This window comes from Trichoplusia ni, chromosome 4, assembly GCF_003590095.1.
Source record: "Trichoplusia ni isolate ovarian cell line Hi5 chromosome 4, tn1, whole genome shotgun sequence".
In the NCBI taxonomy this organism is placed as follows: Eukaryota; Metazoa; Arthropoda; class Insecta; order Lepidoptera; family Noctuidae; genus Trichoplusia; species Trichoplusia ni.
In genome coordinates this window covers 8045023-8062541 of record NC_039481.1, presented here as the reverse complement: position 1 = coordinate 8062541, position 17519 = coordinate 8045023, and the positions used below count along the sequence as shown (strand labels likewise).

Sequence of the window (17519 nt, the reverse complement as noted above, 5' to 3'; positions counted from 1 at the left end):
AGGCGCGCAAGTAAAAAAATATTTAATTATATTCTTAAATATAACCTAGAGAAGTAGAACCTAAAAGCGCAACGTGGTGCATGCGGAGTGCGGACAAACCGGGCCGTCAAAGCGAGAATAATCTCATAACCGCGGCCCGGACGACACGGCCAGCTTATGCTGAGCGCCCTCAGGCTTACTGAGATCGTTCTTTGTACAAACACCACCGCGCTCGTGTCGGCTATGTATTACAAAGCGCATTACTTATTAACTTTTAAAATTATGTAATTATTCGGTCGTACTCCTCTCTACGTGTATTCGTGCGCATCGAAGTTAACGTTACGTTGAATTCCCGCAATTTCGGCTAAGCGATTGCAAGACAATTAAGCGGGGAGAAGTTTCGCAAGTGGTTGCTAGCCGTGGTGGGTATTCTAGCGGTCCGTATACTTCAATTTCTCCGCGGTCGTTGATGCGTGTCGGCGCAATCGGGTGCGGCTGAGCGATTCCGATCCGATTCGAGGCGGCAGTTTACTTCATTGCAACATTCAACTGTAAGCCTCTTCCGACTACACAAGGCAAATGAAAGCGTCGTCACGATAGCAGACAATAGTCTATAATTCGTTACCCACAATTTTAAGCAAATTTTAAAGGCATAGAATAACACGTTCCGAACTGTTGTAGTCTGTACTGTACGTCAAATAATTGAACATTTTAAGGTTAACCTTTTTTTGTTATGTACCTTGAATAATAAAGTCTCTCAGTTGGTAGCAAAATAGGCCATGTATCAAAACATTACAATTAACGTGCGGTCGTAGAGGCCGGGTGCGAGGTACGAGAGGACTCTACGAACACCCACACTGATTACAGCTTCATATTTAATGAGCCACTCTCATGGGTTCACAACTAGCAACACGCCAGCTAACTAATTTCAATACAAGCTTACTTATTTACCATGTACCACAAGAGCAACCATTGAAAAATTAACGAGCTTTCTTTTTTAATGCTTGGTATATAGTATAATATTACGTTAATGAAGTTTTTATAATATAAATACGATGATCACTTGTTTACTTCAAGAACTGTCATATAAAGAAAAACCGGGAAATCAGAAAGAGAAAGTGTTCATATGTGAAGTAGGGGCGACGAGGCCGAGCAAGAGGCGACGGGAGGCAGAAGACGGCCCGCGCACAGTTTAATTTCCCACGAGGTCGATCTCAGCGCCGCGGCGCGCAACCCGCGGGAATTAATTGCCAGTAATGAATAGTCAAGTGAGCGTCCGTTAATTATGTACATCTATACTGAAATTTTTAGGTACAATCTTATTGTTTATCAACAGAGATTTAAATATTATAGTAAAAGGCGAAAACACAATCTTATTCTTAAAAGCACTATGGTAGCAGCGCTTCCAAATCTGTCATTATTGTAGCCATCTCTAAAGCATATAGGTATCGCATATATATCTATAGGTATGATGCATTTCCTAATGTTATAGTCATGTTATAAACCCACGTTGCAGTTTTCACACGGATTGCAAACTTGAAACAATACAGGTAGTTGCTAGTTCAATCGTCACGGTAGTTCAATGACCTAACAATCTTAGTGTAATTGTGTCGCTTTCAAATTCTAAATTTCCAGGCAATAAAAATTAAACGGATATGTAACGGCCTTATTTTTGCACGAAATATTATGGTCTACGGTAAAACTATTCGAAAATCTGTTTGTTACATAAGAAAATGAAATCGGTAACGCGTAAAGAGAAAAATGTGTTTCATGCATAAAGACTTAAAACACGAATCTTGATTTTGTTAATAAATGGGAGTGGAGTTAAAAATTGTATGACTACTGATGTCCTACGAGACAAGATGTAAGTTCAAACATCATGTATTGGTAGTACTCAAAACATTTTTTTCTTTTTACGGAAATGTTTGTTTCAATATAATTAATCTTTGTTTCCCATTCTTACATATCACCCATATTATAAACCATTATGCACATTTTATTGGACATTGAGCGAAAATGTATTTACTTAACCTCAGACTTACCTACAATGGGCTGCAATATCAATAAATGTAAAAAATTGTCGTAAGCTATAAGGACGTCGTGTATATGAGGAGAAGCGTCCCAAATATGATGGTGTGCCAGTGCCTATGCCAATTCGATAAGGCATTATTGACACGTCGCATTGTCGGTCGATGGCATAGCGCGATCGTGAAGATTTCTATCACATGTGTGAGCCGTTACAATCCGTAATGGTGTGTGCAGTTAAGGTGTAGGTTTATTACTTCCTCGTCGTGTAGCGGCGCGGTGGCGTGGGAACAGGGCCGGAGATAGAAGCTCGTTAGCGGGGCACGCGTCGCGACGCTACACATCTCTAGCGGTAACGCCACCTATCTACATGCGGCCATATCGCCAAGCGCGTATGCGACAAAGCAATGCGCCACGCGTAGCGTAATAACAAGCTGCCCTACGCACCTATTATGCCAACAATGCAACTATTTTCTACCATATATAATAATCGTTTGATTGTTTTTTTCTAGCGAAGTAACAATATTCACCTCGCTGAAACCATTTCTTGTGAGCCGTATCCTAAGCGAAAGATGGTTGGAAATATAAGCATATGATACTATTCTTGTTACAGTGACATTTCTATAAAAAAACCGGCCAAGTGCGAGTCAGACTCGCGCACCGAGGGTTCCGTACAAACCTGATGATGTAACTAAAAATTTAAGGTTTTCGGAATTTTTCCTTTATGTGTGCTATAAAACGTTGCTTCGTGCCAAATTTCAGGATTCTAGGTCGACTGGAAGTACCCTTTAGGTTTTGATTCCCTTGCGAGTACTTGCGAGTTTCAAAATATGCAGCTTAAATTGCTGTTTCTTTTGATTGCGTTGACATAGAAGTTTGATTTTGTTACAGCTTAAAGGTATTATAGACCTGAGTATTTGGTATGAATTTCAATTTAATACCTCTACGCGTTTATGAGGAAATAGGTAGTAAGTTTAAAATTATTAAAAAAAAAAATATTATGTGATGTAACTAAAAATTTATGGTTTTTGTAATTTTTCCTTTATCTATGGTATAAGACGTTGCTTCGTACCAAATTTCAAGATTCTGAGTTCACGGGAAGCACCCTGTAGGTTTTGATTCCCTTGCAAGTGTCGAAAATTTGCGGCATAAACGGCTGTATCTTTTGATTGCGTTGCCTTAGAAGTTTGATTTTTTCACAGCTTCAAGGGACAGTAGACCTGAGTAATTGATATAAATTTCAGCTTCATACCTCCACGCGTTCCCGAGAAAAAGGGTCTTGACAGACGGACGGACGGACGGACGGACAGACGGACGGACAGACGGACAACAAAGTGATCCTATAAGGGTTCCGTTTTTTCCTTTTGAGGTACGGAACCCTAAAAATAAGTTTAAATTACAGCTGGCAATTAAGTTCGATGGGTGTCCAAAGATTTTTGGCAAATTATTTAGCCTCTTTGAACGGGACCGTCGTCGCGAGTCCAACTGGCAATGGGGATGATGACTGGGTATAAAAAGATTCAATCGTGACGTCACTGCGTTTATGTTTTCCGTAACGTATCCATTATTATACAAAAAACTACAAAACGGACACTGCAAAAAAAAATTGTCATCATACCTATTAGCCGGTTTTTGTTTGTTTTATGACAACAAGTTGACTCAAACTGTACTGACTATACTTAAAATACCTAAAAAATTAAATTAGGTCAGTCTCATAAACCAGGAGACGGGATGAACGTATGGACAGGTTACATAATGTTCTCTATTATAACATTATCATCCATTAGCATGTATACGATGGAAGCAAGAAAGTATTGGGTTTTGAAAATGAAATGTGACTACTATTTGATTGAAGGAATGCTAAAAGTATATTAATACTAGCTAGTTCCTTCTCTCGTCGTCTCCTTGTTCGTACTTCTACTTCCAGCATGAATACTGGCCCCCTTCTAGTCCAGATCTAAACACAGTGGATTACAAGATTTGGCAATATTAGGAGGAGAAACTCTGCACTAAACCTCATCAGAAATGGATATGATGTAGTGCGTGCTGCGTGCTGCGATCGATAACTGGCCGCGTAGATTAAGGGCCTGTTTTCAAAATAGAGGTGGGCAATTCGAATAATCTAAATAAAATTTAAGTGTACATTTCTTTTCAACTTTCTTTTCATATATAACTATTTCATATAAACTATTGACAGAATTTATCACCATGCTAAGTATATATTATGTATATCAGTTTTGTAGAACAGCCATATCATTATTTAATTGCCTTTTCTAGGATCACTACACTTCTTTATGTTGTACATGAACATGCCTAAATTATATTAAACAAAATAAATATTATTATTATTTCATTTACTGAATTGCTCTAAAATCTCCTAGGTATGGCAAATTCTTCTTAAAAACATATTTTTTTTATGTTAGGCAAATTAACAAATCACCTTTTTTATTCTAATCCGTCACACCATATATCACACCCTGAAATAACTATTGTGGAACCCTGTAATATTTAAAGAAGATTTTTAGCTAATCTTGGGATACAGAATCTAAGAAACAGGTATGTGGAACAAATAAAACATTAATGTCAGAGTTAGTTTTCGAATTTCTTAGAAGCAGTCGACTTCATGATTTTATTGCATCTTTGTAGGACAACCCTCATCAGTCCTATGTAAGTTCAGATGATCAAAATAATTTACAAGGCTGGACAACGTTTGCCGGTTCATTTCGAATGCATAAAATACTAAAAGATGTGAGCTGACAATCGAGCAATGGGAGCAATATCAAATGTTAACAGCATAGAAAGTCTAGATGTTAAGAAAAAATGTGCAGCTAATAGGCCAGAGTTTCACATGGAAACTAATTGTTTTCTCACAACATGTCATGACATACACTGTTTTCATTCGGCATGTAAGATCCGCGATAGCTTTGTTTCGACATTTTATTTCTAAACTACTACAAAAATTATGCAGTAATTATGTCTACTAAATTATACGACCATAATATTTTAACCCAGATAATTATTGTATGGCAGTGAAAAAGAGTAACCACGGAGTTTCTTGCTCGTTCTTCTCCATGAGAATCTACCTGCCGAACGAGCGCTAGCTTCAATAGGAGACTGACCGACAGGCTCACTAGTTTTTAATATTATTCATACATAAATTGTTTTGACGTTCAAAAGTACTATATACTGGTCTAATTGAAATAAAGAATTTGATTTTGACTTTATATAATATCTACTAAATTAACTACGACAGCAGACATGACCCCGATTGGACATCAGAAAAACAAATAAAATACCTCAATTCTATCTAGAATAATACCATACTCGATAACTAACACAACGGAGAGAGCACTAGTAGTTTTGTTGTGTTAGTATAAAGTGCCTATATTTTCTGCTCTATATCGATCATTTACTGGACAAATGTTGTGCACCATTGACCATTTACACTAGCTTTTGTCATGAAAACAAATAGGAGAAAATTTTCAACTTAAAACATTACGAAATGAGCTCAACATCATACGCGTGTAACTATGGTTGACAAAAATAATATTCTTAGTTCTCTCTAAGTGTCGCGCTATTTTTGCATGTAGAAAGAAATACCTTTTTTCGTTAAGGCGGGGGAATCCTTATGGACAGTGTCCCTCGGGGGAGGATATGGATAGGCTTAATCTCTTTATATTGCGAATGCAGTCTAAAAAACATATATTGTAATGATAGTGTTTAAATCAGACCTCGGTTATAATGCCACTTTTGAGCACCGAATTAAAGAACTTTCCCCAATAACGCAAATCTATCCATTTTGCCACGTTTAAAAACGTGGGTTTTAAGTTTTTAAATCTATTAATTTCATTTTTGCTATAAGTACTTTAACATATTTTTTTTACCATTAGCATTAGGCGAGTTGGCTCCTAGGTGAAATCCGCAGATCAAAATCACCAACCTACCAATTCGGATTAAAGCAATAACTGACATACTACGATTTTTATTTTTCAGTGATCTTATATGACAACTAGCTGACCCAGCAAACGTTGTTTTGCCTAAAAAATTATTGCTAGTTGTATGTATTTTTAGTGCCACATTATAAAAAAATAAAAACAAAAAAGTTCGTCCAAAAAATAAAATATTTTTTTTTAGTCTGAGCAACCCTTAACACTTAGGGATATGAAAAATAGATGATGTTCTATTCTCAGACCTACCCAATATGTATACAAAATTTCATAAGAATCGGTCGAACCGTTTCGGAGGAGTACGGTAACTTAACATCGTGACAGGGGAATTTTATATATTAGATTTTCACCTCTATATATTTTTGTGGTAATGTATTTAATACAAGTAATTGTATGTGTAATTTACCGAAAAGTTAATTGAACTATATTGTCTGCCATTTCTTTTGGAAGATAGTTGCTATAAAACAATATCTTGATTCCCATTCTTTGAATTTATCCTGTTAACTTAGTGGCACAGTATGTTAAATTTAATACAGTTGAAACTGTAATAATTTAACTTTAATGTAAAGTGTCAAGAATGTAACCCTTTACGCAAAAACCATTGTGTAATTACAGGGTGGCATGCCCAATTAAAAACAATGACATAAAGGACAAAAGGACTTTCCGCTGAAAAGGCACCACACCAGGTATACGTTTTTGAAACTTTTCATAAAGATAGAACTGTACATTATATTCTTTGGATCCCAACAGAGTGTTTGGCGAAAAAAAGCTGTTTACATATTTTTTATCTCGTAATCATAAATTAAGGGTGATCGATCAATAATCTCGTGTGACGTCACTTACCAGTACCATTTTTACTGTCAGGTACGGCCACCTAGCCCCACTACCATATTTAAGTGCTTTTATCTTCCAAAATTTTGTTTTCCTAACAAAAAATACTTAGTCAATATTTTTTGGAAATCTGAATGAGAGCCTTAACATATTTATATTATCAGATTTAGGGCCGATTTTTCAATCGCCAAATAACTTTTATTCGACGAATATGTTTGACGTTTTGACAGATTTCGTATAGAAAATATGTCAAACAGCCATATTTATTCCTCAGATAAAAGTTATCTGACGATACCCTATTATTGAAGTTCCGAAATAGCTATTTCGCCGATAAGTGACGAGTGCACAAGTGTAAAATCCCTACTAATATTATAAATGCGAATGTAACTCTGTCTGTCTGTCTGTCTGTCCGTTACACTTTCACGTCTAAACCACTGAACAATTTTAATGAAATTTGGTACAGAGATAGAGTTGACCTTGAGAAAGAACATAGGATAGTTTTTATCTCGGACTTTTGAAGAGTTCTCTTGGAAACGCGATATAACCGACCTCGACGCGGGCGAAGCCGCGGTCGAAAAGCTAGTATGTAATAATAATAATTAAACAGTCAATGAAATGACGAAAGTACCAGACGAGTTTGAGTGTGTAAGTATTGATTGTCAACGAATAGCTTCAGAATGAAATAAATGAAAAAATCTTATTGGAGAGTACACGTGACAATCAACTTATTTTTTTTTTGTAAAGACTACAATGGAATTACACTGGTCTTCAGGCAGTTCTGGTATATCTGGACTGTTTTTACACGTAGAAAAGGAAGGTGAAGGAAGATGAATTGCCCGCGCTAGCTCATGGCAAGGATATTAAATCCCTCGAATATTTGAATTAAACTTAACTCAGTCGTGACCAGCGGGTCGTCCTTGTCTCGTTTGGTTACTATCGAGTTAAAAAAATGTAGTGTGTACTATTCGGTATCGCAGGTACATGTGTCCAGCTGTGCATAACACCCATTTGTAGTTGACGAGCAACAAGTGCGTAGCGCAGTCAGCTGTGCAGACTAGCTTCGTGCGGCTGAGTGTGACTGACCTGCACGTCGAAGGGCTGGTGGTGCTGCGAGGAGTCGGGCGCCTGCTGCACGACGGAGGCGCCGTTGACGAGGCTGGCGGGCGCGCCCCCCACGCCGCCCGCCGGCCCGCCGCTCGCGCCGCCCACGCCGCCCACGCCGCTCACGCCGCCGCCGTACTGCACAGGACATCATGCGTTTATCTCACATTCTCATAATGTCGCTACTTCCGCGGCTTTCAATTTCAACTGTCATTGTCAAATGAAATTCTTGTAATCGGGCGAAAACCAACACCGGTATAGAACTGTTATAAAAGGCAAATAGTATGGGAGAAAAACCCACGGCGGGCAGAGATGAAATTGTGAGGATATACAGATGAAATGTGTCTAGCCATCATGGTAATAGTCGCTTTCCTGAGGGATATGGGAGTATTAAAAAAAAAACTTATACATATTTCATATTAATTATTCGGCGCGATCAATATATATTGTAATTTCATCTAAAAATACCGCAGGGCAATATCATAACGGGTTAAATGGTCATTGCAGACTCACGCGGTTAAATAAAATAACGTGTTTACTTTTTAAATAATAAACTGCATTTAGGATAGACAAAACTAATAACGCATGTTAATACAAAACTTACCTCGTGTTTTCTGCGCCGTAACACAGCTCTGGTACAGACTACACGATTATTAGGTTTATCCATGTTAATCAAATTCCAACCGAAACAGCAAACAATCAGGTACAGTAAACGTGCTTAGGTTAGATTAGGTAATAGTAGTCGTTGAAAACAAAAAATAACCGATAAACACATAGATCACAACGAAAAACAACAAAGGACTGTGATGAACTTATGAAATATTTCTGATTGTAACTTTGTTCTCCCATGGATTAAAAAAAAACCTTATGTAATTTTAAGAGAAATTAATATACTCTTTCATTCTATATCAATTTCATTCATGTCCGCGACCGGGTCGGATTACGCCCAATGACCTTTATTTATTGATTTAATTTAATGCAAGAGAAGCATTAGGTTAGGGTCTCTTACAGGTAACAACCTTAAGAATTTTTAGATTAACCAAATAAATCCATTTTTAAGGATAGTTTACCACTTTCCTTTTGAAAACTTTTTGTTGTCTGTCAGATAGGACATCGAATAATAATATAAACGTATTCTTTTTTCTCTTATCTCACAAACATAAAATTGTGACATATACAACTGAACATACTGTCTTCTGTGTATACATTTTGCGAAATTGTAACTTGGCAAGTCAACATTTTTTATTGTTTACATAAAAATACATGTGTTATTTTTTTTTTATTGTCTGCTGACTAAAGGACGCTTTTAATTTTTAAAGCTAGTCGTCATCGGTATTGGGATTTAATCTTTAAAAAATCTGGTACTATTGTTTTAAAGATATCATTTGCATAAGCGACACACCCAAAACCTCACAGTACAAGCACATACTAATATTTATTGTAAAATACTAACCTGTTGTGTGCTTGCGAAACTGTTGTTATCAAATTGTGGATGCTGTTCCATTTGTAAAACGAGCTCAATGTGTTGATTCATGGAGTCGTTTAGAGTCATACCTGAAATTAATTCACTTTATCAATACAGTTCATCATATTACAAAAGAAAAGAAAATATTTTGGCTTTAACACTAACCAGGATGTATTTGTGGATGTTGAGGATGAGGCAGACCTTGCAAAGGAGCCACGCCTAACATTCCTGGATGATGCTGTAACAGAATCAAAAATGGTACATGAAGTTGATATTCCGCAACTTATAGGGTTTCTGTAGGAATGGGTGTGTCGTGTTGAGTACCTGTGGGTGCGAGAGATGCGGCAGATGGTGCAGCGGCTGCGGCTGCGGCTGCGGCAGCGCGTGCGGCGGCAGCAGCGGGAAGGCGGGCGCCTCGCCGTTGCGCACGCCGCCGCCCGCCTCCTCCTCCGCCGGCGACGGCTGCCGCGAGCCCGGCGTGCGGCTGCACAGCGAGGAACACAATTAAATCCTGATCACTTCGACTTGTGCATATTCTCAAAGTTGCTTCGTGGTTTATGAAATCTTATTTATAAAATGTTGGTTTTCCTGCATAGGGGTTGCAAATTCGCAATCCCGTGTCGAAAATATTTTATTACCTAACTATCGTCGTCACCGTACCTATTAACAGATTGAAAAGCTATGTTATATTTACTACTATACTGTTTTGTTGTAAAATTATTTATTTAAGAAATAATTTAATAATTATTAATAATAATGTAATGTATAACTAGCGGACCCGACAATAGTGAATCCCAACCATTCAGGGCGCCACCCAGACACAAACATTTAATAGTTACCTAACTGAACTGAATATCACGACAATCATTCAAAATTGAAGATATTCCATGAGCGTTTTACCGTGTAAAACCTACTTAGCATATGAATCATGGCAACGGAGCGTTCAATAAAACACGAGTATAGTGGTCGCTGCTCGGGGGCGCGATGGCGACCGGCGAGCGGCAGCTTGGCATTGAGCGAGGCCACGGCGGCCGCGAGCGGTTATTGCCCGCGAGACCCTCCGTCACTCCCGCGAACGTTTTACAACCAGCCACTCGGTGGCCTTCACGACCATCTTACGTACCTATGACGCGTAGTCATCTGTATTATGATAACGATGAGGCAGTGTGCGTACTAAATCATCAATCTGTAAAGATTGTGCCATTAAAAGGGCGTATTACGAATCACAAATAAGCAGCCATAAATATTTTTAAGGATTCATCAATTTCATTACCTATTATTATTAACTGGACTTAAGTTTGGTAACTGTCTAAATCAGTTTGGTTTACATTAAATACTTGTATAATAATCTAAAGTTGCTTGAATTAGTCAAGTATACTAAGAACTCACTTAAAAGCTTTGTCGTCTTCTTGCCCATTATGGAGTCCATTAGGAAGAGATCCATGTTCATGCAATTCATGCAGATCCTTTTCAAACGGCGAAGCCGACTTATCTTCAGGGCGCTCCTCTAAAGCCATGCTGCGCAGACCAGACACAACACCAGCAACTTTTTCTCCACCAGTAGCAACTCCACCTGCTTCTACGAGATGTGAATAATTAATTCTTGATGAAACTGTAACAAAGTTGTATACAATGGAGGTTAATATAATGTTATATGGATAATGCAATATATTACTTCTTGAAAGACTTACAACTAAACGGGTGACAGATGTGCAATATATTTCGTTGTTATTTTACAAACATGCTTACAATTTGGGCTGATATTTTTGGTATTCTCAGATACAATACCAATTAAAGTGATATTTACCCTTGAACGATTATTCGTCTCCTTCAATTCTAGAACCGAAAACATCTATTTGTGTGCCACATTATTATGGAAAAGCAAAAATTATTAAACCTTTTCTTTTTGTTGTAATTTTGGTATATTACACAAAAGATAACTTTGGCAGTTGTACACAATGTGATAGTAGTAGTCGTATATAATTTGCGTAATAGCGTAGATCATACCTGTAGGCGATCCTCCAAGGACGTATTCAACCATCTTCACGCCGAGCCCGGCGGTGTCTCGGGGCGACAGGATACTGCCAGCGTCTCCACCAGGAAAGGCAACACCGCGGCGCGTGCCCATCATCGGCACGCCCACATTGTGTTCAACAGCTATAAAAGGAAACAGTTTTCTAAATTAACTGCTTCAAGTAACCTACTATTTGGATCAAAACCATTTATCATAATTTAATAATTATTATTACAAATATCCTTTTGCCTAGCTTTTAGGCAAGAGTTTACTCTGATGGTTTGTATAGATACATATATTTCAATAAATCTCACTTCTCAATCACCCATTGAACCTACTAATGAGGAGATACTAAATCTACTTCCAATTATCAATATGTACAATTCGTGAGACACAGTTAAGTAGCAAAAGCATGTTTCTTTGGTTGCGTTCTTAGTCTGAAACCTGTAACTAATGGCGATTACCGACAGCCCTATCTCATTATTACAAAGCTCTGTTGAATGTTCATATTCTTTTTTTTTTTGTTGCTTAAATGAAATTGCACATAATATGAGTTGAGTCATAGCTGTCGCCGTTATTGCGACATATGCGTCGCACGGTAACATACCTTGTGCGGACCAGGTCGGATCACGCCACATCTGCTCGGGGTTCAACTGTAGCGGCGGCAGGTGGGGAGGACCCTTGCTGTCGCCGCCAGCGCCGGGGCCTTTATCCCATAGTTTTTTTGCAGCAGGTGCAATCTAAACACAACAATTATTATCACATTTAATACAATAGTAACAAATAGAAGATATACACTGAACAGAAAACACAATTTTATTTTCAAAATTAATTTAAAAGCCTATATATAGTAGTTTAATAACACACTAAGAAATGCCGAATAACTGTATCTCATAATAAAGCAACTTAAAATAAAAAAAAACAGTTTTACTATAAAACATCCGATATTTTAAACAAGAATTTGTGAGACAAATAAGTTGTCCCTTAAAGAATCACTAAATGTGGTTCTTTAAGTCATAGCAAAGTAATTTTATTAACATTAAAATATAATCTCCCATAATATTATTTCAGAAATTTTATTTTAGCCAATTGTATATACATTTTTATTCTTCATGGTAAAAAATAAACATCTGAACCATAGTGTATGTGTAATAGGACCACCTCATAACATAAGTGTAAAAAAAAATTACAAATGTATAACTTAAAGTTCACTAGTCACTGAAGGTGAAAAAGTGTGTTTAATGACAAAAAAACTGGAAGTGATGTGAAATTGCAACCACATTTCGCCAGGCAGTTCTAGTAATATTTCGTAATAGTAATTGTAGACATAACAGCTAATTATTATAATGCAAAAGCTTGTCAGAGTGTACAAATAAATGGACTATTATTGAAAAATGAAAAGAGTACTGGGCCATATTGTAATTTACTAAGATATTAGTGTTAAATTTTCAAAAGAAATGTATTATTATCAACAAGCTGTGTGAACAAATTTTTGTTAAATAGTTTTACACCTTGTTATCAACACCTTCAATGTGTGAGAAAAAAATATGAGAGCTTAACATATTATTATCAAACAAAAATAAATTTGTATTTACTAACATTTTGCTATTTGTCAAGAATAAAACAGGGTTGAGGAAATATCACACCTGAGAACTTAAGTATTTTATCATACAGTACAATAAGGACACCAATAGCTAAATTATGCTGTCTAATTATTAAACATCAAAAAGAATTATGTGCAAGCATATCATGCAACTAATGTTACTTTAAGACATAATTAAAATCTGTGTCAAAAACTATTTCTATTTATAAAATAATTTATGGATTGATTACAAACTTACTACATAAATAAAAAAAGCTAATCGTTCCAGCTTCTTAGTTATTAAGGCTTTATAAAATTTTTCAGCATGGTTTTATTATTTTTGCAATAAACACATAGATGAATAAAAATCATCATCTCAGCATGCACTACTTTGAATGTAAATAAACCTACAAAGTTATTTCATCTTAAATTGAAATGACACAAAAGCTATGTTTCTGACAGTAAAAGCCTCAAAACCTTACAACAAACTTCTTACCAATTTTTTATTTTATTTATATAAAGCAATGTTGTAATAACCAGTTAACTGCTTACTTAAAAACATTTTTAATCATAACATTAACAACAAGTTGCATACTGCAGTTTAACTAGCATGTATGAAGTGCAGTGTTAGCTATTTAGTCATACCTTAGGTGTAACATGATCCATTGTTAATCATTATGAAACAAGAATGTGTTGGCTATATTTATTCTAAAGAAATGCATCCAACACCACATTTTAATTTTATCCGAGTGAACCAAAAAACAATTACTAAAATAGTGTAATTTCTTCAGAATCAGTTTCATGTTGATGTATAATTAAATAAACAAACAAGAATCGATCTCCTGCATATAATTGTGATATTGATATTAAGTTTGTTGACATGTCATAAAATCAAGTTATTTACATAGGATTTTGAAGCTGAAAAACTTATAATACTAAGTTTGCTTGTATGTTAATTAATATTTTAGTATTACATTTACAAATCAAGTATAATACAATTAATAAAAAAAAATCATGACTGGTTAACAAATGATAGTAAATTTACCATCACAGAAACACTTTAATAATATTACATAAACAAAGTGGCAAGCAGCATAAACAAAGTACCTTTATTCATCAAGGATATATCTTAAACCAGGTTTCGGAACAATTTCAGTAATGCAGTGACTCCTAAGTCATGCTTTATCTGAAAATGCAGTCACACTTGAGACCAGTTGACCTGGTCTTCCAAGCGCTGATTTGCATAAACGGTTATAAGATAGTAATAACCATGCTTGACCATTGACCTGTGGAGCCTATACAGATTTGGCTCTCCTGCCTCTTGACACAAAGGCTCTAGTCGCGATTTAGAACACCCACTGGAAGAGAGGGAGTACCTTGTTTTATTCACAGTTGATGCACCATCAACTTCTCTAAGTTTTAGATTATATCCTCAGCTTATTAAATGTAAAAAAAAAACAGGGACGATTATTTTACGGTTCTAAGTTTTATTACCTTAAAAGACCATATTCATGTAAAATTACATTGCAAATTATTATTTATTTACACTTATTACTTGGCCACACCGTTGCTTCAATGGCGACAATAACAATAATGGACGAAGCTGTATCTTTGTTTTAAGCACATCAATGAATTAAACACGTAACATTTCGTATTAAATCTAAACCATGGTTCATTAAGACTGAAAACTCGTGATAGGTAATGATAGAAGAAAACTTTAAGAAAAAATTCCGTGTATACCAAACCGGTGAACAAATTCAGATTCACAAATGGCGGACGCCGGTGACAAGTAAACAAAACAAAAACGGACCTGTTGCTTGAAAAAACCAAGATTTTAGTAATTTCATGACTTAAAACCGCAAGCAAGTTTATCAATCTATTATATAAATCATCTAACTCACCATGTCGGGGCCCATATCCTTAACATCAGTTTCAAAAAAAAAGTCGCTCAAGGGTTTCATGCGTACAATCCGCCTAAAGCTCGGTCATGTACTACAACGAAAGCTTTTCGTGAGAAAATATCACTTTTAACGTGAAACACAACTTTTATATGATAAATACACTAACCACAGCGATAATAATACACATTTCTTACACTATAATGTTTATTTGCAGCGAAATAAAACTGGAAAGATCTAAACTCAAATAATACAATGTTGACTTGTTTCGAACAAAGGACGTACGCCGACCACAGCGCCTGCGTTAAAATTCCCCATACAAGGGAGCGTCGCACAGAGCAAAGTTGCCGTTCAAGTTTGATAGATGGCGCGCAAACCAAAATTGAAATGACCATAGAATATACACTCCGGGAGCCGCGTACATTTTTTAGTCTATGGATGGACGTGTTTATAATGTCGAAGTTTGTTGCTAACGAACAGGCATAGTGGCTCTATTAATGGATCGGATCTTTACTATTAAAAATACCTTATTTGTAACTTTATTTAACTAATAAATGTGATACTCAGAGGTTAACTTTTCTGAAATTTCACAAGTAGCTTTTGGTGTTTATTTTTTTATTATTGTTTATGTGCACGGTGCATATATATGACTACGCTCGAGTAATTTTAGTAAATATATACTAATAATAACAGAGCCATATTATAATTGTTATGCGGCAGATTATTTTACATGAAATTGCAATAATCCATTTTTTGATTGTTAAATTTTACCTACTTTTTTTCTTCATTAAAAAGTTAACGTTAAGAATAGTAGTCCATGTAATAATCCATACTTCCATACTAATATTATAAATGCGAAAGTATCTCTATCTGTCTCGCCCTCACGTTAAAACTACTGAATCCATTGTTATGAAATTTGGTACACCGATTTTCTAAAGGCTGAGAAAGGACATAGTTTACTTTAAATTGGGAAACAATTTTTTAGGGGGAAAATGAGGGGTCTAAGTTTATATTTAGAAATAATGTGTGCGTAGAGTTTTATGGGTATGTTGATTTTAAGGGATAATAGGATAATTTTATCTCGGCATTCTCACGGAAACGGGATCCAACACGCGCTGTTAACTGAAGTCCACGCCGACCCAGTTGCGGGCAACTGATAGTAATCAACAAACCATGAAGTGGAAAAAAAATCCCGGACAGTTGGGTTGGGTTGAAAGACTTAAAGAGAACGCTTTAATATCTGATACCCACTGTTCCCGAGGCACACGATTTGTTTTCCTTAGCACAACTACTTTTGGATCTATACAGTACTTTTGTGCAGTTAGCGTGAACGGCGATGTCAACTGCGTCGACGAAAAATGCGACGAGACTTAAGGAGTCTCGAGCCCGAAGAAAAGAATTAGGCTAAATTGGCAACTTTCCTAAGGGCCTTCATGGCAAGGTTTGGATCTTGACTTGGACCGTTACAAGACTAGCGTTTTTTGAGCGTCGGCGCTTCTCCACCGTCTGCGCAAACGTCGTTGCTATTGGCATAGGAAAAGCGTTACAACTAACACCTGTTTTTATTTGGCTTATGTTATATTGCCAGTTTGGAGGGCTGGGGCTAGTGTGATTTGGAGACGGTGGGTTAACATTAAATAGCGGAACGGGCTGTAACTGATTTTGTTCCACATTTTGCAATTCGAAGAAAATATACCTAATACTTAGTAAATCTACGTAGACAAAGATCGCGTGCTCCTGAAGGGGTATTTGCGTTAGTTGGGTAAAAATAAGACATAATATGTATGGCAGCATAATTATATTGTTCTTAATATACCTACAAAACAAAATAAGATTAACCCAATTTTATTTGGCGTGAAAACCTGTATTAATATAACTTTCATGAATTTTATTCTTTTACAGATTGCTTTTTCTGTGAAATTATAATGTTAAAATGACAAAAAGCTAAACTTATTTACAAGGCTTATTCCCCCATTCTAAACCGGTGTACAAACCTTGTAGTTCATTGACATTATAAATTTCAATTTCAACGTTGGTCATTGTGCCATGGACAGTAGCTTGATTTTAGAAGAATTAGTATACTGTGGTCTTAGACATATAATTGACGTGTCTCAAAAGTTTGCTTGATTAAAATGGAACTGAGCTGGGTATCTCTGTCGCATAACAAACAAGCAATGGCCTGGCTAACATCTAGATTGGTGTCCTGAAATATCGAGGCGTGACCACCTCACAACGCGAGCGAGATAGCGGGATGAAGAAAGAAAATCATAGAGGTGAAAAAGGATGATTGGAATAAGAAAAAAAAGAGACCACTTTTGTCGATATTACTGAGATGGGTACAAACATAGCAAAATTTTTGTTGGTGATGAAACATTTTATTTTTATGCAGTGACATAGAAGTGACAAAAATTATGCCAGCATAATTAAATAGTAGTAAAACATAATACATTGTAGTCTGATTTATATATATTAGAATTCTAGAATAGTTTTGATATTTGATGTTACAAAGATAGGGCCAAACAAAGTACGATTAGAGAAAATTAAATCAAAGATGATTAGAGAAAAAAATTGGGATCACAAAATCAACAGAAATGTTGTAATCAACTTTATTCATATTCTATTCATGAAAATACTTTAATATTTTTCAATTTTTTATGCATCATCTATTTTATATGTA

General features: G+C 36.1%; 1 protein-coding gene across 5 annotated transcripts in view; it reads right to left on the bottom strand.

Annotated features, from left to right (window-relative positions):
- LOC113492886 (maternal protein pumilio) overlaps nt 1–17519 on the bottom strand; it is a 64660-nt gene that overhangs the window by 43267 nt on the left and 3874 nt on the right. For 2 of the 5 annotated variants that reach the window (XM_026870597.1, XM_026870596.1), the window contains 7 exons: nt 11970–12102; nt 11356–11505; nt 10738–10960; nt 9673–9832; nt 9514–9586; nt 9337–9437; nt 7866–8021 (listed from right to left, as the gene is read on the bottom strand). In XM_026870597.1, the coding sequence (XP_026726398.1) occupies nt 7866–8021; nt 9337–9437; nt 9514–9586; nt 9673–9832; nt 10738–10960; nt 11356–11505; nt 11970–12102 (996 nt within the window). Of the gene's footprint in view, nt 1–7865; nt 8022–9336; nt 9438–9513; nt 9587–9672; nt 9833–10737; nt 10961–11355; nt 11506–11969; nt 12103–14845; nt 14937–15011; nt 15084–17519 lie in introns of those variants that run through there. The other 3 variants (XM_026870600.1, XM_026870598.1, XM_026870599.1) reach the window with 3 other exon arrangements.